The sequence below is a fragment of the Molossus molossus genome, unplaced genomic scaffold (assembly GCF_014108415.1).
Source record: "Molossus molossus isolate mMolMol1 unplaced genomic scaffold, mMolMol1.p scaffold_m16_p_14, whole genome shotgun sequence".
In the NCBI taxonomy this organism is placed as follows: Eukaryota; Metazoa; Chordata; class Mammalia; order Chiroptera; family Molossidae; genus Molossus; species Molossus molossus.
This window is the reverse complement of record NW_023425349.1, coordinates 30,932,877-30,953,439: the sequence shown is the minus strand read 5'-3', so window position 1 is coordinate 30,953,439 and position 20,563 is coordinate 30,932,877. Positions and strand designations below refer to the sequence as shown.

The 20,563-nt window shown below is 49.7% G+C and overlaps 1 protein-coding gene across 1 annotated transcript in view; it reads right to left on the bottom strand.

The window, feature by feature from the left end:
* Positions 1-3,694: 3,694 nt before the first annotated feature.
* The window catches only part of GABBR2 (gamma-aminobutyric acid type B receptor subunit 2), a 342,974-nt gene continuing 326,105 nt past the window's right edge, over positions 3,695-20,563 (bottom strand). The window contains exons 15-19 of the mRNA XM_036261795.1: positions 15,935-16,159; positions 13,352-13,534; positions 9,429-9,558; positions 7,628-7,745; positions 3,695-4,701 (exon numbers count right to left, since the gene is read on the bottom strand). Coding sequence (XP_036117688.1) covers positions 4,536-4,701; positions 7,628-7,745; positions 9,429-9,558; positions 13,352-13,534; positions 15,935-16,159 — 822 coding nt within the window. The 3' untranslated portion in view covers positions 3,695-4,535. The remainder of the gene's footprint in view (positions 4,702-7,627; positions 7,746-9,428; positions 9,559-13,351; positions 13,535-15,934; positions 16,160-20,563) is intronic.

Below are 20,563 nucleotides of genomic sequence, written 5' to 3'. Positions count from 1 at the left end.
CTAGGCCTTTAGAGCTGGATCCCAGGAGGATTCCTGTAGAGCAGAAACTGATGAGCACAGGGAACTGGCTGGTGCTCCATGCTTGCTGTTTCCAGAAGCCTCTTCCCACCCTCCCTCAGAGCAGATCTCAGGGTTTTCTTCCCAGAACAGGGTGAGGAGACCCCCAGGCAGGTTTCCTCAAAGGGCTTCAACTCTAGGATGCTTCTTTTTGAGGCTGAGAAATTGTCTTTCTTTTTACCTCATAAATGAGCCAGCCATAAATGAAGGAAGACAAAGAGAACCCTTTAGAAAAGAACAACGTGCAACACTGCTCTCTGGGCCTTTCCTGTTGATTTCAGTTAACACAGGCCTGTCCTCAAAGCCAGGCAAGACAGGAACAGCTTTAGTGATGACGGTAAGGAGGATTTCCTTCAACCCTTTGCGCATTTCTCCCTTTCAGATATGCTAAGAGGCGAGGTCAGGTGTTTTCACCAGTTGATTCCACATTTATTGAGGAAGTAGGAAGCTCTCTCCAGATCCAAGGCAGCAGAGAAATGTCTCCATTTCATAGTGTCTTCCCACCATGGTGGTTCTTTCTACTGTGATTCTGGGTCAGGTATGATGAAATGGACTTGAGATCAAAGAGCTGGTGTCTCAAAGTCAGGACATCTGGGTTCCATGCCTGTCCACTCAGGACCTTCTGCTTAACCTTGTCTCTTATTACTGGGTCTCAGCTTCCCCACCTGTGAAATGAGGGGTTGCACAAGACCTCTCAGGTCCTTCTTAGCTCTGAATTTCTGTAAGTCTAGGTCAGATAGAAAGACCAATCAGGGTTCTGGTTCTGTTCCCGCTTTTGCCACGATTCATTAGATGACTCTGGGAATTCCTCTTCCTTGGTGGACCTGTTTCCAGTCCTTGAACAGCCTACATCATGTTGGAGGGCTATATAATAGGTGGTATGGAGCAGGGCTCTCTCAGGGCCTGCTCTTTGGCGGGCTCACCACTGAGGATCCCAGGCTCTAGAAAGCTCCAGCCCGGAACTAGCCTTCCGGTGAAGTCTACAGGTTTAGTACCCCTACTTCTGGGGCCTGTACCCAGTCACATGGCCTCGGGCCTATGTAGCCTGCTTTGGCCTTTTGCTCTTGCTCAGTCTTCCAGACCCAGCAACAAATATGGGCATGCCTCAGCCAACATGTTCAGTTCCACTGAAGCTTCATCAGAGCCTGTTCTGGGTTAATGGGAGGGCCTGATGCTTAGTGGGACATGGAGGAGGCAGATGCAACCCTCATCCTCAGGGAGCTCATGGTCCCGGGTGGGGAGGAGGACCAGTGTGAACACACACCATGTACCGTGACAGAGGGTCAGCATCCTCAGCACAGAAAACAGGGAGAGGATTTCATGCCGGGGATTCTAGAATGGTGTTTTGCCGGGGACCTTGAAGAATGAGGAGGATTTGAGATGGAGCTGCAGGTGGAGAGTCAGCATGATGGAGGAAGTGCTAACAGTCTATAGGGTCCAGGGGGAGGCGAGTAGTGAGGTTGGGAAGGAGCATGGGACCCAATCTCACAGGCTGTCATGGCCTGGAGGGTGAGTCAGGGCTGGGTGGGTGGGGGCAGTGAGGCTTCTGGATTAGTCAGGAACCTTTTGGTTGCAAGTGATGGGAACTGAACTTGAACTAACCCTGACAAAAAGTGATTTATTGGAGGAACTGAGATTCCAAGGAAGGCCTGTACATCCCACCATGGGAAGGCTCAGGTGCTGCTGGCCCTCAGGATCAGCTGTCTGGGGACTCAGACACCATCAGCACCCACCTCTTAATCCTGTTTCTCTCTGTGTGGACTTCATTTTTCTCATCTGTGGCCGACTACATTTCTCCACGAGGAGGAATCCTGGGGAAGAGACTTACTGGCCCAGCTCAGGTCAGGTTCCCACTTTGGATCCCTCACCTGTGGCCAGAAGCTGGGTCACATGGTAACAGGGCTGCTCTGATCCTCTCGCAGAAGGCAGGGAGGGCAGCTTCTGAAGGAGGCACAGTGCTGAGCGGGCGACCCCAAGCTATCCCTTGGGTTTCTGAGCAGAGGACTTCGGCCTGAAATTACCTGCATTTTGGGCTTAAGAGTCAGCATTAAAGATGACAGTTTTCCCCCTTTATCCATAAAAACAAATTTGCAACAATTTATTAAAAATTGATACCATGCAATAGGGGTACGAGAAATTCCTCATTTACATTTGATTCTGGCAGTTCCAGTCTAATTTAAAGCATTTGTGCACTAACATCATTGGAAAACACCTTCAGGCTGAAGCCTTTTCGGAAATGTGCGGTGTATTTGCTGCGTATAAAAGAACAGACCGTTAAATAGCTAGAGTCACTTCTGTGGGTCTTGTTATTTGCAGGGAAATTAAAAAAATGGGTGAACCTACAGTATCATTAAGACAGAGAATGTAGTTTGTGGGTTAACCTAGAAGACTGCACGTTCAGGAGTCACAATGGGTCACAGACGCACACACTCACCTCCGACGGCCCAATACTTTTGTTGCTTTTCCCCTTACTATGCTGGAATAATATTTCTACAGGTATTTGTGTGTGTGTGTGTGTGTGTGTGTGTGTGTGTGTGTGTGTACATTATGTACAATGAATTGTTTCTTTCTCTTTGAAAAATTAAGGTGGCCCTTTAAATTAAATCGGATTTTGGTGAAATCAAGAAAGCAAGTAAATACTGGTAATACACAGTGAGTAACAACACCAATTTTTAGTGCCTAAACAGACAATGACTTCAACTTGACCTGTGATGTGTTAACATTTTTTTTTTTCCCTAAAAGCTACAGTACCTCCATAACCTCTCTTTGGGGGAGGGGAGAGGAAAGCTATGCTACGTGAAATAGGGTGTTCTGAAACGTTGGCGATGGTAAGATGCCCATGGGCCCTTTTGTCAAAGCCTGGTGGTGACAGCAGCATATTCTGACTTCAGTGGTCTGGGAAGAGATTATTGCCTGCCTATGGAAGCTGCCATTAGGTTTCTTTAGGGAATGAGCGGCTGCTCAGTTGTGCAGATGTCCTGGACGTTGTCATTCAGGCCTTTCTTTAGCAAAGAATGAACCTGTCTAGGAATGTCACAAGTCATAGGGGACTCTCTTCAGCCGGCTGATCCTGGGAGAGAGCTGTGCTATGAGCTTCTCTGGGCCACTCCCCTGGCTGCTGTGAGGGCTGAAGGTCATGGTCATCCTGATACCTCATGGATCAGGGCTGCTTCACTGTCTGGTACAAAGCTTTCCTGCACGAGATCGAGTTTTGATCCTCAGAGTGACCCTGTGAGGTAGGCAGGATGGGAATTATTTCAACCCCAACTCAGGGGAGACTGAGGCTCAGAGAGACACTGGTGACTTGCCCAAGGTCATGGAGGGAGTCAGCAGTGGAATGAGGACTTGAACCCAGGTGTGTCTTACTCTCAGGCCAGTGCTCTTTGGGGTTCAACTACAAGGGAAGAGTGATCTTATGAATGAGAATCAGTGTGCTGACTGATCACCCCTGTGATCTCATGGGCACAGCTTGTCTGGACTGAAGGCTGCCTTCTGGAAGCGGAGAGAGCCCTCGGCTAGCAACTTCTTCCCTACGAGTACAGGGATGCCTTCTAGAAGAAGAATGCCCATGATTCACTTTGGTCAGAAACAAAGTCAGTGGAAAAAAACAACAACCCGGCAAGCCCTTGGGCCCTGATGAGAGAGGTTAAAGTGCACAATCTTTCTGTTTTGTGTATGCTGGGAGCAGACATTCCATGATTACCTCAGGTGGCCCCCCTTATTACTGGGAACACCTGATGCGAACACAGGGACATGGCCAACGTGGTGGGTGCATGACCGACTGTCGGTGAATGCTGCAGAGTATGTCTGCAGTGACGTGCCCTAAATCCCCGCAGTCCAGAACGAGTGTTATTGTGTTAATGTGTGGCATTTATCAGAGAGTGAGGTCCCACCGGGAGGCATGGGAGTCAGCCCGCTCCAGCACCCCAGCCCTGGGCCACCTGGCGCAGAGCTGTGCCTGGCTGCCCTTCCGGCAGGCCCCTGTTCCAGGAAGGCTGGGGTTGGCTGGACTGGCAGCTGCCCTGCCTACCTCCTTCCCCAGAGCGGAGAAGGGCTGGGGGGGAGGGGACGGGGCACAGCCAGTGATGCGTGTGCAGAGGCAGAGGACATTTCTCCAGCAGCCCTTTCTCTCTCAAGGCTGTGCAGTGACTTCCAGCTGGAGTTCCAGTGACTCTTTCCTTGTCTAGGGTTTTTGTCAAAGTTTCAAATATCCTAGTTCCTCCTGTTTGCAGACATTAAGGAAGAAGTAATTTCCATTCCTCTTCTTTGTGAAAGAATAAAAACTTCACAAATAAGGCCCGAGGTCAGGTGCCAAGTGTGCCCCATCCTGTCCACCTGAGTGCCATCCGAGCAGTTCTGCAAGGCCAGCCATGGCGCCCAGCTTCTCCGCAGCCAGATCTGACAGTGTTCCTGCAGCAGACACCTCTGCTCTGTGTGGTTCTGTCACGGGGGAGGCCCTGGCCCCAGGCCTACCACCCTTACAGGCCCGAGACCATAACTCGGAAGGAGGGTGGCACATGTCTATGGCGGGGGCTGGCGGTGGGGCTGACGCAGGGGCTGACACAGCTGGCGTCCACGCCTCCGATGGACGGGAGGTAGGCGTGGTGGAGGATGGGGAGCTGGAGGGACAGCCGGCGCTGGATGCTGTGGCAGGGAGAGAAGAGAGGGAGGAGCATTAACGGAGGCTATCTGGCTGCTCACCAGAAAGCTCTTTGGACTCGCTTTGACGAAGAGGCTGATGGTAGAAGCTGTTTTATCTGAATTCAAGATCTGTCCATCCTATCCTCTGACCATTCACCCATCCAGCAGGTATTTAATGCAAGCCTGCCTGTGCCAAGCACCACCCTGGGAATAACCAGGGAGACATTATAAGCAAAGAGGATGCTCCTTGGGCTTCTGGTTATCCCTAAGCACCAGGCTTCCTGCAAACACAGACAGTTCTCATTCTCTACGCTTGCAAGCCTCCACATGGGCTTGGCTTTGGGTTCCATCCCTGAAAGCTTTCCCAGCTGACGCGTCCTTCCCCATTGGCTCTGCCTCCCTGCCTTGCCCAGGACCTCAGCCCTCCTTGCTGGGCCAATTCCAGTAGTTTCCTTCCTGGGCTTTCAGCTTCTTTGGTGACTAGCATTACATTTTCAACATGGAGATAGGACATTCAGGGGCTCTCTAAGATCTGTCTCTTCCAGTTCTCCAGTTGCATCTTCTACCCCCTCTCTCTGTACACTCTACCCTCTGGCAGCTATTTCCCCAAAGCACTGCTCCTGGCCACTTTCCTTGCCTTTGCAAGCGCCGTTTCCCCAGCCTAGGGAACCTTGGTTTACTTCCTGATCTGACGAACTGCTTCTCCTTCAAGATCCAGTTCAAGTGTCCTCTTCTTTGTGCTAACTCCCCAGGGAGTGAGCCCATTCGTCCTCCGAGCACCCAGAACCCTCGGTAAATTTCTGAGACGCAGCCAGAAAAACCAGAGCCAGGGGGACAGTTTATGGGACCGATGAAGGACAGAGTGGAAAGGGAGCTGCCTTCCAACTCCCTTCTACTGCCACACCTCTGCGCTCCCCTTCTCATCAGCCTTCACCATGACCACCAGCAGGAGGTCAGGAAGTCACCCTAGTTGGTAGAAAGGTTGCTGTGGGGGAGTGTGTGCAGGCTGCGGCCCCTGCTCTGCTCAGCTTTGTGCACTTCTCCATGGCAGCCGGGAGGTTGCACTCCCTGTGTTCTCAGTCCTTCTGTGTCCCCAGTGCCGGGCCATGCAGGGGGGACGAAATGCCAGATCTTCACAAAGACCCAGTAGGCAAAAGTAGTCTTCCCATTGTAAAGATGAGTTTATGTAACTTGCCCACAGAAACAAAGCCAGAAACAAAGCAAGGTGGGACTCTTGCTTCTGTTAAACTATAGAGCTTTGTGGGGGAGGCCAATCAATGCACAGGGGCTGCCTCATCCTGACAGAGGGGCTGTGCCCCGGACTGTAAGTAGGGCACTAGTGGGGATCTGAGATGGTTGGGGACAAATGCAGGGCTGGCTGTCCCCACTCCCTAAGGACCTGTTGGCCTGAGGGCTTCTCCCAAGAGATACCTCACAGGTGCTCATGAGATAGGGGTGTTGGAGATTTCATTTTGAAATTAAAGTCAAGTCTTTGTAATGTCAACTATGATTGATTCCTTCAGGCAAGATTGTGTCAACAAAGAGTTCAAGAAAAGGAATCTGAAGAATAAACTCTGACCTGGGAAAGGGTGCCCCGTCTGAGCATTTCCGGCAGGGCCATCTACCTGGACAAGGTGGGCATCTGTCCAGTTGTCAGAGCCACAGAATTCTGCTGTCTAGTGGGATCCTGTTTACGTTTTCATTCATTCAGCAGACACTTGCCACGAACCTACTTGGCGCTGTGTTCAGTCCAGGGGAATTTTGAAGGACCCATATCTTACCTGAGTCAATGTGCTGACAATCTAGTGTGGGGAACTGACAGGTAAACTGCTGACGCATGTCATATAACCATCAGTAATTGTTCTGACTAGAAGCCAGTGAGCCTGGGAGCTAACTGGGTTGAGAGGCTAGTAGCTCTAACACTGAATGGCCCCAAATGACATGGCCGTTGGTGATTCAGCTGTTTTTGCTGGTTCCTCATCGCTAGTCACTTCCCAGGGGCCAACTTGCAGGGCTGATATTTCTTTATTTTATTTAATTTAATATTTTATCCTCGAGAACATTTTTGCATTTATCTTCAGATAGAGCAGGAGAGAGAGAGGGGAGAAGAAAGAGAGAAACATCGATGTGAGAGAGACATCGACTGGTTGCCACCCACACGACCCCCAACAGGGGCTGGGGACAAATTGCAACTGAGGTACATGCCCCTAGCAGGAACTGAACCCGGGTCTCTCTGGTCCATAGGCCGACGCTCTAACCACTGAGCCAAACCGGCCAGGGCATGGGTTGACATTTCTAGTCTCTGCCTCCAATCCGCTGTGAGCTGGGAAAAACTACCACTGGGAACAAAGCGAACTGAGATGTCCAGGTCTTTGTTTCGATGTTACCTTCTCATTTATTCTTCTCTGACCACTCTATTTAAAATTATACTCCTAGCCCCTCCCCTGCCTTATTTTTCTCCAAAGCATCATCATTTAACATACTAGGTTTTGCTTTGCTAATTAAGTTATTGTCTTACCAGATAGATTGGTAGCTCCATGAAGGGAGGGATTTCTGTCTGTTTTCTTTACTGCTGTGTCTGGCACATAGTAGATCTCAGTAAATAAATGCACTCACCAAGATTAAGATGTATACATAACAAAGGCAGCGTGCTACAGTGGAGAACATGGGATTTGATATTAGACAGACCTGAGTTCAAACCCTATCTCCTGCACTTAGCAACTGGGTGAGCTTTGGCAAGTCACCTCCCTTTTTTGAATATTAGTTTTCTCATCTGTACAATGAGCACTGTCATCTGACCTGCATCATGGGAATGCGGTGGAGTTCCGATAAAATAATGCACGTGGAAACACGGTGCATGGTAAACTGCAAACCGTTCTGTAGGCGTCATGAACTCTTCGGCAGTAATTCTTAAGGAGAAGGTACTTACTGTTCTGGGGAGTTGATATCTTCTATGGGATCTTTGCATGTTCGTGAGGGCTCTGTTGTGTTCCACTGTAGCTGGGGATTTTGATCAAGGTGATTTTTTAAAATGGCCTTTCCCCCATCTGAAGGCAAAACAACATTACAACATGTTATATTAACTTGATTTAAAGAAATCGATAATGCAGTCTTTTTAGGATGCTGCCCCAGGAGAGAGAACGCAAAAGAGTCCAGCATCCCCATGCATTGTCCAAGCTGTGGCCTCTTCAGCAGCTTTTCCTGGGACCAAGGCAGGGAGCCGAGGACTCCGCCCAGGGGTGGAAGTGGCGTGCTGGAGATGTGTATGGGGTGCCCTGTGCCCTCCTTTTTTTTTCTTCTTAGCATTAATGATTATTTATTTATTTATTTATTTATTTATTTATGTATTTATTTATTTATTTACTTTTCAACTATGATTGTACTCTTTATTATGGAGAATATATCATTGCACATTTACAGTGTTACAGAAAATAATATTTCTAATTTATTCTGCTTTAATTCCTCTTCAACTTCTTACCTTTCAACTTTATCTAATTTTTATTTTATTAATTTATTTTTGTTACAGATGTTTCTCCTACCTGTGCCCTCCTTTTCTCCATGAACAAAAGAGGGAGAAATCAGGTCAACCGATGTAGGCAACATAGCTTGACATTAGAGGTTTAATATGAAGGCCCTTGTCACTGGTGCATAGGAATGTGATGACAGAGACAATACCTCCAACATATACTTTCCAAGAATTGAAAAGAGTAATAACAGTAAACTTCTGGTGGGAGTTTAAATTGACACAACCTTTCTGGGCATCAAAATGAGCATCAAACACTATAGACAGTGTTTATATCTTTCACTCAGAATTTCCACTTCTGGGAATTTTCCTAAGGAAATAATTAAGGATCTGTGTGAAGATACATACAAAATGTTCAAATCAGTATTGTTTACAATATTGAAAACTTGGAACTAATCCTAATTTGTCCAGTAATAATGGATTAGTTACATACTAATATATATTATATTATGTATAATAAAATTAATTATAATTAATAATTTATATATTGTTAATTTTATAAGACTACTTATTCTATAATAAGAATAAAAGAAACAAGATCTTTTTCATCGACTTAAAATTTAATTTTATTGCAAAAATGAATATATGCTAATAAAAATGCAAACAATAGAGAAATATATAAAATGAAATGTAAAAGATTCGCTTCTCACCCACCTTTCCACACAGGTGGATACTGTTAACTATTTGGTGTCGGTTCTTTTTTGTTGTTGTTAATCCTCACCCGAGGATATTTTTCCAATGATTAAAAAAAAATCTTTATTGTTGAAAGTATTACAGATGTCCCCTATTTTTTCCTTCATTGACTTCCTCCTTCCTGCTCCCACCCCCTCCTGATTTCCCCAAACTATTGTCTGTGTCCATTGGTTATGCATATATGCATATAAATTCTTTGGTTTTTAGATTAAGTGGAAGGGAAGGGAGAGAGGGAGGGAGGGAGGGAGGGAGGGAGGAGAGAGAGAGAGAGAGAGAGAGAGAGAGAGAAAGAGAAACATTCCTGAACCAATCAGAACACCAGGAATGCTGGCCACGTGTGTACAGGGGCAACTGGAGCCCAAAGGTCTGGGAGGCAGAAGCCCCAGCTCTGCCTGTATGACCTCAGACCAGTCCGTCCTTCTCTGACCTCTGTTTCTTCACCTGTAAAATGGAAGGTTGATGGTTGGTGTCTGAGACCAGGCCCCCACGTTCTAGGGGCTCCACCTTCTCTTACCTGTGCTCTCCGTGAAGTTCCCTAGGCTGAGGATGTCATTGAGCTCTTGGTAATGGTTCTGTTTAATGTAGGTGGTCTTTTCTGGCGTGTCCTGCAGCTGCATGGTGACCTCTTCCAAGTCTTTATCGAGCTGGAAGACAAAGGCTCCAGCTGAGTCAGAACTCTGGCCCAGCCCCTGCCCCAGCCCGGGCTGCAGGCCTCGAGAGCCAAGAAGTGGCTCACAGGGTCACAGGGCTGGGCCTCAGGCTGGCTTTGGGAGGGCACTGAGAGCCAGCGGGGCTGCTGCATGCTGGGGAAGAGATGCAGAGGGCCCCTGTCAGCTCTTGTTCCAGGAGGAAGTGTGATGAGAGGGGCCTGGGCGTTGCAATGATGTGTCAGTGCAGGCTTGTGCCTGATGGAATAGCCCAGGAAGGTGGGGGGAGCATCACAGCACAGGCTCTGAAGCTGGACAAGCCTCCGGGCAAACCCAGGGCTGCTCCTTACCGGCTGTGTGCTGGCCGGTGAGAACCGAGTCTCAGTACCTTCATCTGTAGAATGGGGTAATAACAGTACCTGCCTCACAGGGTTCTTGTGAAGATTAAATGAGATAATACAGTAAAAGTTCATCCCAGTGCTTGACACATAAGAGTAACCTACTCCTATACTACTATTACTGTAGTTACTATCGATCCTAGCAGAACCCTTGGTGTGGGGGTGGAACAGATCACAGGACTGGTCAGCTCTGAGCCTCACACTGTCATGAGACTCAGGTCAGTAGGGTGCCTTCAGAGGAGCTGAGCAGGACAGACCCCTGGCACCCTCAGGTTATATAAACACCAGATGCAAGCCCGGGGCAGTTCAGTCCCCGAGAAGCTTGGGGAATGTATGTTGGGGAGTGGATGGTAGTTGGGGAGGGTAGCGGGCATCCTACTACAATATAAGGGAGGAGACCCACAAACTGTAAAGCGCCGTACCGCTGTCGAGAGCACAGCCACACACTGTTAGTGAGTTTCCAGGTGGAGGAGGTGAGAGAGACCTTTCTGTGTGACTCGAATGGTAAGGCTAAGGTCAAAGCACCCGGAAGCCAGACTGTGGCTCCATTTCAGGAAAGAGAACCCAACATGTCAGGGTTTGACAGTGGCTTGGATTTGGGGTTTCCTAAATGGAGTGAACTCTTCATTGCTGGGGTGTGCACGTGGAAGTCGAGGGACAGAAACCGTTCCTACTCTGCTCCGGGGGCAGGTAGAGGGCCCTATCTCCAGAGCCCACGGCAGGGGCTCACAGCAGTTAGCAGGTGGACATACAGCAGCTAAACACACAGAATGCCAGTCACCACGGAATTTCAGACAATAAGGAATCCGTGTTTAGAGTAAGTATATCCCAAATACTGTACATGACACACTTATACTAAAAATATGATTGGGTGGCCCTGGCCAGTTTGGCTCAGCGGTTAGAGCGTCGGCCTGCGGTCCGGAGAGACCCGGGTTCGGTTCCCGCTAAGGGCACGTACTTCGGTTGCAGTTTGTCCCCGGCCCTGGTTGGTCGTGCGGGTGGCAGCCACTCGATGTGTCCCTTCACGTCGATGTTTCTCTCTCTCCTTCCTCTCTCTTCCCCTCTCACTCTATCTGTACAAAAAATGGAAAAATATCCTCGGGTGAGGATAAAAAAAAATAAAAATAAAAATATGATTGGGTGTTTGTCTGAAATTAAAATGTAACTGGGGCCCTGGCTGGTTTGGCTCAGCAGTTAGAGCATTGGCCCGTGGACCAGAGAGTCCTGGGTTCGGTTCCCGCTACGGGCACGTACCTCAGTTGCAGTTTGTCTCTGGCCCCTGTTGGGGTCGTGTAGGTGGCAACCAGTCAGTCGATGTGTCTCTCTCACATAGATATTTCTCTCTCTCTCTTCACCCCTCTCTCCCTCCTGCTCTATCTGAAGATAAATGCAAAAATGTCCTCAGGTGAGGATAAAAATAAAAATAAAATAAAATAATGTAACTGGGCATCCTGTATCTAATCTGGCAACCCTACATCTCACTTCTTCCTTGGGACCCTTAGCCTCCCCCGGGGCTAAGTGTGATATGCACATTCTTGTCAAAGCAACTAGAGCGAACCCAAAATGTGTACAATTTTGTATCACTTGCTTAAAAGGCACCCCCCTGCATGGGTTTCCTTTTTCTTTCCTTCCTGACCCTGAGAGCGGGCTGTGCCACCCCCTGGCTTTAACGGCACTACCAAGGAAGACAAATCCCTTCGGGAGCGGCCGGCAACCAGGGCCGAGGGAGTCTCATCCGGCAAGGACCTCGGGGAGCAGAGCTGCCTGCCGATCTGGGCCTCTCTCCTTAGCACCATTAGGTGAGAGAGAAATAATGTATATTCTCTTTGGGCCACTAGATTTGGGGCCTCTGTTATAGCGACTTAGCCAGTATCCTGACCCACACACTGTCCTTTGTTCCCCTCCTGTCTCATTGAATCAGAATTCCTCCATTAAGCACATGGCCCAAGTGGCATAGCCCTGGACCCAAAGGGAGGGCTGGACAGAAGGAGGTAATTTGGTTTCCCCTCCCTGGTATAAAAAGTCCAGAATTTGAGGTTTGGCTTGGGCACAAAAGAATTTGGTCATGGCCTCTCTGAATTATTCAAGAACTAGTTCAAGACCTTCAGGAGGAAGTGAGGTCGGCTGCAGCCGGCTCTCTTCCCTGAAAGTTTCTCTGCACGTCCTCCTCTCTTGTGGTGCATTGTGTAATGTAGGTGATTACAGGGCGTGTTGGGAAGAGTGAAAAGTGGAGGGGAGCACCCAGCTAGGCATCTGCTTGGGAAGTAACAGGAGGTATAATGCGTCCTCTGCCGCCTGGGTCTCTGACGCAGTGCTCCCGAAACCCTTACAATTTCCTGTGCGACAGGTGTGTTTTTTGTTTTAATGAGGCAACTCTGGGTGGGCTCCTGGATGAGGAGGGCTGGTCAATCAAAAGACCAAGCCATGACTAGAAGCTTGAACTTTTCAGCCTTGCTCCTATTCTCTTGAGAAGGGAGAAGGGCTGAAAACGGACTTAAGGTGGATCATGCCTGTGTGAGGAAGCCTCTTTCAGAATCCCAGAGTACAGGGTCTGGAGCGCTTCCAGGCTGGCATGCACATCCACACTGGGCCAAGGACGCGCCCTAAGTCCATGGGCAGAAGCTCCTGTGCTTGGGACCCTCCCGGACCTTGTCCTGTGCGTCCCTTCATCTGGCTGTTCATTGTATCCTTTATCAGACCCTTTAATAAACTGGTCAACATACGTGTCCCCTGAGTTCTGTGAGCTGCTCTAGCAAATTATCTGAGCCTGAAGAGGGGATTGTGGGGCCCTCCGTTATAGCTAAATTGGACAGAAGTTGAGGGTAACCTGGGGACCTACTACTCGTGATTGGTGTGGGTGGGAGCTGTGTTGTGGGACCGAGCCTTTAACCCGTGGGATCTGACACTGTCTCCAGGTAGATAGTGTTAGAGCTGAGCTACATAGTAGGACACCCAGCAGGTGTCACAGAGAATTGCTTGGTGTGGGAAAACCTCCCCCACATGTTTGGTGACCAGAAGTGTCAGGAGTGAAGGGTTCATATGAGTAGTAAAGGAGACACACAGAAGGTGTAGAACCGAGTTTTTCCAGCTCACTGCTGTAATCTGGAAGTTAAACATCTCTAAGAACACCTTTCTTTCTGGGGACGTCTTGAATCAGGGCATTGCTGGACACCAGGAGCTTGGGCCAGGTGGGCAATAAACTCCTGCCAGATTCTGACTCACAGCCTCTGTCTAGCTCACGTTCCCCTGGTTCTTGCAGCTGTTGCGACAGTGCATGGGATGCGCAGCCGTGATGCAGGGATGTGCTGGAGGAGATGTGGGAGCGGCAGCTCTGAGCCCCTGCACCGGGCACAGGGATGCAGATGGGAGGACAGGGCCCCGGCTGGCAGTACCTCTGTGATCTTCATTCGCAGGCGATGGTTCTCGGACTGCAGGCCCTCCAGGCGGGATGTGCTTGCTTGGTTCACGCTGGTGACGGAGGTGGACGTTTTAGAATCTTCTTTCTTCTGATTCTGAGTGAACTGGAAGCGTCTGTTCTGAGTTGCTGCATCTGGGTTTGTTCTCAGAGTGATAAGCTGAAAGGACAAAGGTGGGTTTGAGAAGAGAACCACGCGCCCTGGCCGCTTTGGCTCTGGTTAGAGCATCGGCCCACAAACCAATGAGCCGCGGGCTTGACTCAGGCCAAGGGCACGGACCTTGGTTGAGATTCCTCCCCAGCCCTGGCTGGAGTCGTGCGGGAGGCAGCCACTCGATGTGTCTCTTTCACGTCGATGTTTCTCTCTCTCTCTCTCTTCCTCTCTCTCCCTCCCACTCTATCTGAACAAAAATGTCCTCAGGTGAGGATTAAAAAAAAAGAGAGAAGAAAACCCCGGGGTCCTCCCTCCCCTCTCCATCCAGGCCCTCCCCGCAGGCCCTGCACTGGAGGCAGCAGGGGGTCACAGAGAGGACACAGCTGGGAGTCCAGAGCCCTGGGCTCAGGACTGTCTCTGCCCTTTGCTCGTGTGTGACCTGAGGCAGGCCCCTTCTCGCGGAGCCTTGGTTTCCTTCCTTGTCTGTAGAAGTCTGGTCTCCTGACCCTGTTTCTCCTTCCGGCATCCCAGGCACTCTGCGGAGCCCACCTAGAGCCCCGCAGGCCTGGCTCCTGCTGGGCCCGCTCTGCCTCAGGCCTGAGCCGTGTGGACAGTGAGCCGGAAGTTGGGGAGCAGTGAGGTGGAGAACAGTGAAGGCCTCTCCTTGTTAGAACCCTTGGCGAGTCTTGGGGCAGAATAGTGACTGGCTGTCGCTGACAAAGATATTTCTATATAAGAGAAAATGTTGCCACTTAACCCTGATCTTACTCATTGAGTGGAGAAACATCTCTGGTTTGAGGCAGGCTCTGGGCTCAGGAATGGAGCGCAGGCTGAGGGAGCCATGGCCCCTGACCTCCAGGACGCTGTGGGCCAGAGGCGAGGGGCTGAGCTCTGAGGAAGGCCTGGCAGGTGCTGAGGATATGGGAACCCAGGGGGAATATGAATATGCCGTCCCAGGGAGGCCTGGGGCTCGGCGCACTTATGGAAAAGGACAGTTTGGAGGGTGGACAGGGATTTCTGGGGAGACAGGAGGAGACTGAAGGGTCTTGAAAGGCAGCCCAGTGTCAGAGACTTGATCCCGGAGCCAGGAGGGCAGTGAGGATCTACTGAGGTGACAGAGCAGAGTGACATGGTCAGAGCTGGGCCAGAGTCAGCTGGCATCTGTTACAGGATGGAGAGCAGCGGAGCGCAGCTGTGGCGTCGGCCGGAGCCTGGGCAGGTGTTGACAACCAGAGAAGGGAGGAGTGCAGGCCAGAGGCACTGAGGGCAGAGCTGGCACTGGCTGGGGACTGACTGGGCATCATGGGCAGCCTCTAGGGGACGAAGGACCCTGAGTGACCTCTGCTCTTGTCCTTTCCGAGCAGACACTCCCCCACATTGGCCACCAACGCCTCCCTGCTCTGTCCGTTTCTTGAGACCCAGAGGTCAGGCTCCCCCTGTAAGAGCCTCTGCCGCGGGGGCTCCTCAGAGGGCAAGGCCTCTGGTTCACCTGCCTGCTGCTGAGTAGGACGAGGTCTGAAAAATACGTCTCAGGATGTCCTGAAGGCCAGCTTTCCAGATGAATGACAAATGTGAGTGGCTGTTAAAAATGGTTCTGCTTGTTGACCCACTAATACCACTTGTGCTGCTCTATCTTAAGGAGACAGGAAAATGTGTTATGTAGAAATAAAAGTTATGCATTGCTCACCAATAAGAGATCAAGGGGACAAACGAATATGGAACTTTCCCTCAGTGACGGTTATACACGTGGAGAAACACAAAGGACACACAATCAAGTGAGAGGCACACTGCAGAGCAGTACATGTGTCATACATGTGTTGTCATTCCAGCTATGTCGGAAAAAGCATCGCCGCCTAAGTATTAAAAAAACACTGGAAGAAACACCAAAACTATTAACAGTAAAAAAACCCCCAACAAACGAAACATTAACAGTGATTATTTTGGATGATGGAACTATGTGAGACTTCTGAAAAATCTGTTTTTTACTCTTCTGCACTTTCCAAGCTTTCTGCAATGTGAACTGTGTTCATCATTAAAAAGAAAAGAAAAGGCCCTGGCCGGTTTGGCTCAGCGGTTAGAGCGTTGGCCTGCGGTCCGGAGAGACCCGGGTTCGGTTCCCGCTAAGGGCACGTACCTCGGTTGCAGTTTGTCCCCGGCCCTGGTTGGTCGTGCGGGTGGCAGCCACTCGATGTGTCCCTTCACGTCGATGTTTCTCTCTCTCTCTCCCTCCCACTCTATCTGTACAAAATATGGAAAAATATCCTCAGGTGAGGATAAAAAAATAAAAAAAAAGAAAAGAAAAGGATGTGTCAAACTTAAAAAGTGAAGGAAACTCAGTGATCCCCATACGCCGGGGGCGGAGGCCAGAGGCCAGGCGGTGAGGGTGGGCGGTGGGCCACTGCCTACCTTCGGCACGAACACCAGGCAGAGGGTGATGGTGCTGCAGAAGATGATGACCAGGGCCACGATGCAGAACTGCACGTTGGGCTGGTCCCGGGTCAGGAAGGAGACGGCGGCCCCGATGATGCACATGATGCCCACGTTGTAGACGCTCATCCCGATGTACTTGCTGTCATTGAGAGCGGGGATGCTGACGTTGCGGGTCTCCCAAGCCAAGAAACAACCGAACAACTGCAACGGTGAACAGAAAGGGAGGATGGTCGTTACCTCGTGGAGGCACAGTCTCGCTGTTCTGAGAAACGACCAGACTGAGGGTTACTTGGGAAGTGAGGACTGAGGGGAAGGAGGCCGGGGCTTTGCTGTCAGCCAAGTCTTTCAGATGTCACCACCTGTCTCCACTCATAACCCTGGCTTGAGTCTGGGGGTGCAGATTGGGAATGTTACAGCAGTTTGGTTCTCCTTCACCCCCACCCCTGGTTCATGGGTAGAATAACAAGAGGCCATAGTGGGAAGGAACTTCAGATATGATCTCAACCATCTCCCCTCATTCTATAGAGAATACTGAGGCCTAGAGAGAGGAAGGGGCTTGCCCAAGGCCACACAGCAACATGGTGGCAAAGTGGACTGTGTCTCTAGAAGTTCAGTCTAGTCTTTTTTCTACTATACAAGGAAGAGTCCCTGTGTCTGGAACTTCTGTTAACCCCTCAATGTACATAACCACCCAGGGTAGAGACCATATTTCCTAGCCTATACATGTGTAGGTTCTGGACAATGCCATGTAGTATGCACAAGTTCTGGGAAGTGTCTTGAAAAAGAAAGATGTTTTCTTTTCCTCCTTCCTAATAGATGGAGTGGAATGTGATGGGTGGAGCTTGAGTAGCCATTTTGGACCACTAAGTCATCTTAGAATACCACGTGGAAGCAGTGGGATGAAGATGGGGGTCACAAGATGCAAGAAGCTCAGATGCTGGGATCCCCCACTTCTCTCCCAGATTGCTTACTTGAGAGGGAAATTAACTATTTCTTTAACCACTCTTATTCTGGGTTTGTTTTGTTCACTTGCAGCTCTACTCTTAACAAATATCTCCCAACAGAATTGAGCAGGATAGAACTCAAATATAATCTGAAGCAGGGAGTTGAGTGTTTTTCTTCACTGGTGGTCTAAGGGGAGGGGGGGCAGGCTGCAGAAGGAAGTACAGATGGATGCGGGGCAGAAATGGTGTGGGTGGGAAGAAGAGCTGACCAAGACTGCTGACTGGTGCGGGGGCTTCTGCTGCAGCCCAGCACCTCTAGGAGGCCTTCCCACAAGGCCTCTCTTCCCTGTGGTCTCATCACTGCAGTTTGGGCATGCAACACCTGCGCGGGCCACTTAGCATCACAGTGAGGGCCTCTGTTTTAAGGTTTTACTTTGGCAGCACAATGCTGTGTGGTAGAAGGGTGGTTTTTACAAGGCCGGATGGTCTGGAATCTGCTCTGCTATCCACTGGCTGTGTGACTCTGGGCAAGTCACTTTACCTCTTAGGAACTCAGTTTCAATATCTGTGAAATGGGAATACTAATGCCCCTCTCACAGGTTTCTTTTCAGATGAAATGAGAGGATGGATGTGAAAGCATTTTAAAAATGGAAATGTCCTGTACAGAATTTAAAAGGCACTTTATAATTGGTATTATTTTATACAATCATGGTTGTTCCTCTCCTAGTGTGTTACCTCACAGACTTATTTATTTATTTATTTTTATTTTTTATCCTCACTGGAGGACATTTTTCCATTTTTTGTTCAGATAGAGTGGGAGGGAGAGAGAGGAAGAGAGAGAGAGAAACATCGACGTGAAAGGGACACATTGAGTGGCTGCCACCCGCATGACCAACTAGGGCCGGGGACAAACTGCAACTGAGGTACGTGCCCTTAGTGGAAACCGATCCTGGGTCTCTCTGGACCGTAGGCCAATGCTCTAACCGCTCAGCCAAACCAGCCAGGGCCAGACTGATTTATTTTTAAAAAATTCCTTTTAAAATGGGGAACCAGAAGCCCAGGAAGCAGACACCAAATGAAGAAATGAAGCCAACAGCTGTGAAAGCCTGCTCTGTGTTGGTTCCCTCGAATTCAGGCCCCTGCAGTCCCACGAGGGCGCTGGGCATGGCTGTCCAGGTTTCACAGGGGAAGAAGCAGCGGCTGGGGAAGGCAAAGTGGCCCGCTGGGTCCCACAGCAGTGCGTGTCAGGGCTGGATGGGTGCCGGGACTCCTGCCCTCCGACGGGGGTCTGCGTGCCTCCTCTCCGCCGTGCTGCAGGTGGGCCACCAAACCAGCACGAGAGTCCCCATCAGTCATAACACAGGCCAGTCTGGGACCTGGTGGTTGGCTACAAGTCTCTGACGAGTGCCAGAAGCAAACACAGAGTCACTTGTTTTTGGGCCTTCAAGGAGAGCAGTGAGGGTTCATGAGCACAGGTTACATCGAGGCCGATTTCAGCTGAGGATAAGAAAGAAATCCCTAGAAAAGCAACGCATCTGTAGTGGGTTGAATGGTGGTCCTAAATGTTATGTCCACATCCCAATCCATAGAATCTGTGAATGTGACCTTATTTGGAAAAATAATCTTGGCAGATAAAATTAAGGATCTTGAGATGACGCATTCTCATCCTGGTGGGCCCCAAGTCAAATGACAAGAGTCCTTCTAAGAGACACAGGGAGGACGACTTGAAGGCCATATGAAGGCTGAGGCAGAGACTGGAGTAGGGCAGCCACCAGCCAAAGAACACCTGGAGACATCAGATCCTAGGAGAGACAAGGATGCATTCTCCCCAAAGGCCGCCAGAGGGAGCACAGCCCTGCCTTGATTTCAGACTTCTGGTCTCCAGAACTGTGACAGAATGCATTTCTGTTGTTTTTAAGCCACTAGTTTGTGGCAATTTGTTATGGAAGCCACAGGAAACTAATACACCATTCATGGATGATACAGGCTGCTTTGAAGGGGGTGAGCTTCCCATCACTGGAGGTGTGGAAGCAGTGAGTGGAAGAACACTTGTTGGGGATGCTCATGGTGGTCAGTGGGGTTCAAAGATGCTGAAACATCTGACAGCAGAGTGGTCCTAAGGGCTGTGCATGTTCTTTCCAGCCCGGAGATACTGAGGTTCCAGAGCAGGGGGGCTAAGAGAGGGGCTTTCAGTTATAAACCCTTGGGGCCAGGAGCACTGTGGACAGTTCTTTGTATACACTGAAAACAGTAAAGCATTTATGCTGTCAAATACAGTTTCATTGACATGATCTGATGGAAAGTGTTAGCTTTACTGGAAGAGGTACAGCCATCTCCAGCCACCTTTGGAAGTAGGTGGGGAAGATAATGAATGGCCAAAACATTACAGATGAATCCAGCTTAGAGTCAATCTGATTCACATAATCTAATTTCACAGAGTCAGGATCAAGAACATGGAGGCTGAAGGGATCCTAGAAAGAGTAGTTTCACTCTCTTTATTCAACAAGGGCTGGGTAAACTCAAGTCATGGATGTTGCACACTTCCTGTGACAGGGAGCTCATTCCTTTCCAGGGGGCTCCATCACATCCATGAACATGGCTCTGTTAAACAAAATCCTTCCTTACATAGATCAGGGGGCTGCCTTCTGGTACCTCTGCCTACTAATGATGGATCTGCCCTCGGGTCTGTGCCACCTGTCTCTGACAGCTCTGGTGACCAGGTCCCCAGAGTGTGTCCTTTTCCAAGCCTAGGACCATAGGCCAGTCTTCAAGTCCCATTTACATTCTGGGCACCTCCTGGTCATTACCTCGTGGGACTCAGATGGCAGCCCAGTAGTTAGTTCTCAAAGGACCTCTATGGAAACACAAGAAGGTCCCAACTAGTATGAAGTGGGGGTTCTTTGCCTAGGGTCCCCTAACACCTGCTCTTCTAGTGTAGCCCCGTGAAAGACCCAGGATCAGTCACTAACAGTTTTTGGAAGCAGCAGCAGAGGACGTGTTTGAGAGACATAAAGAATCCCGGCTTACGTGACTTTTGGAGAGGGCTCCATTTTCCAGAGGCAGATGGCGGCTTAACTTTCCTGCAGAAAGGTGAAGAGGGGCAGCAGCAGCCTCCTGTCACTAGAGGGATTTTAAATTGAGGCACAGTTTTCACGGATGTGTAGAGAAGGTTTAAGGATCAATCTGGGATAAGGTAAGGTGGGACCTTTCAAGTCCTTCCTAACTTTGAAATTCCATGATCGTGTGGGCTTGGCATGTGATCTTTGATTTTAACAGATGAGTAGAGTGGAAAGAATGCTGGGTTCCAGGACTGGAGGTTACCAGATGGCCTCTGGCTAATCACTTAACCTCCCTGAGCCTTACTTTCCTCATCTATAGAATCGGATGAATCCACTAACCTCCCACGGATTTAGAAGATGCAGCGAAATTCGGGATGCGAACACGCGCTAGAGATCAAAGGCTGCCGTTCCGGGAGTGGCCCAGCGGCAGCCGGACAGAGGCACACTCGCGGGTTTTGTTTGGGGTTACTCTCTGGTAACCTCATTTTCAACTCTGCCACTTACTAGCTGAGTGACCCTGGGCAAACAGAGCCTCAGTGTATTCATCAGTGAAATGGGGACATTGTACTATCTCATAGGGTTGTTATGGAAACTGCAGAAGT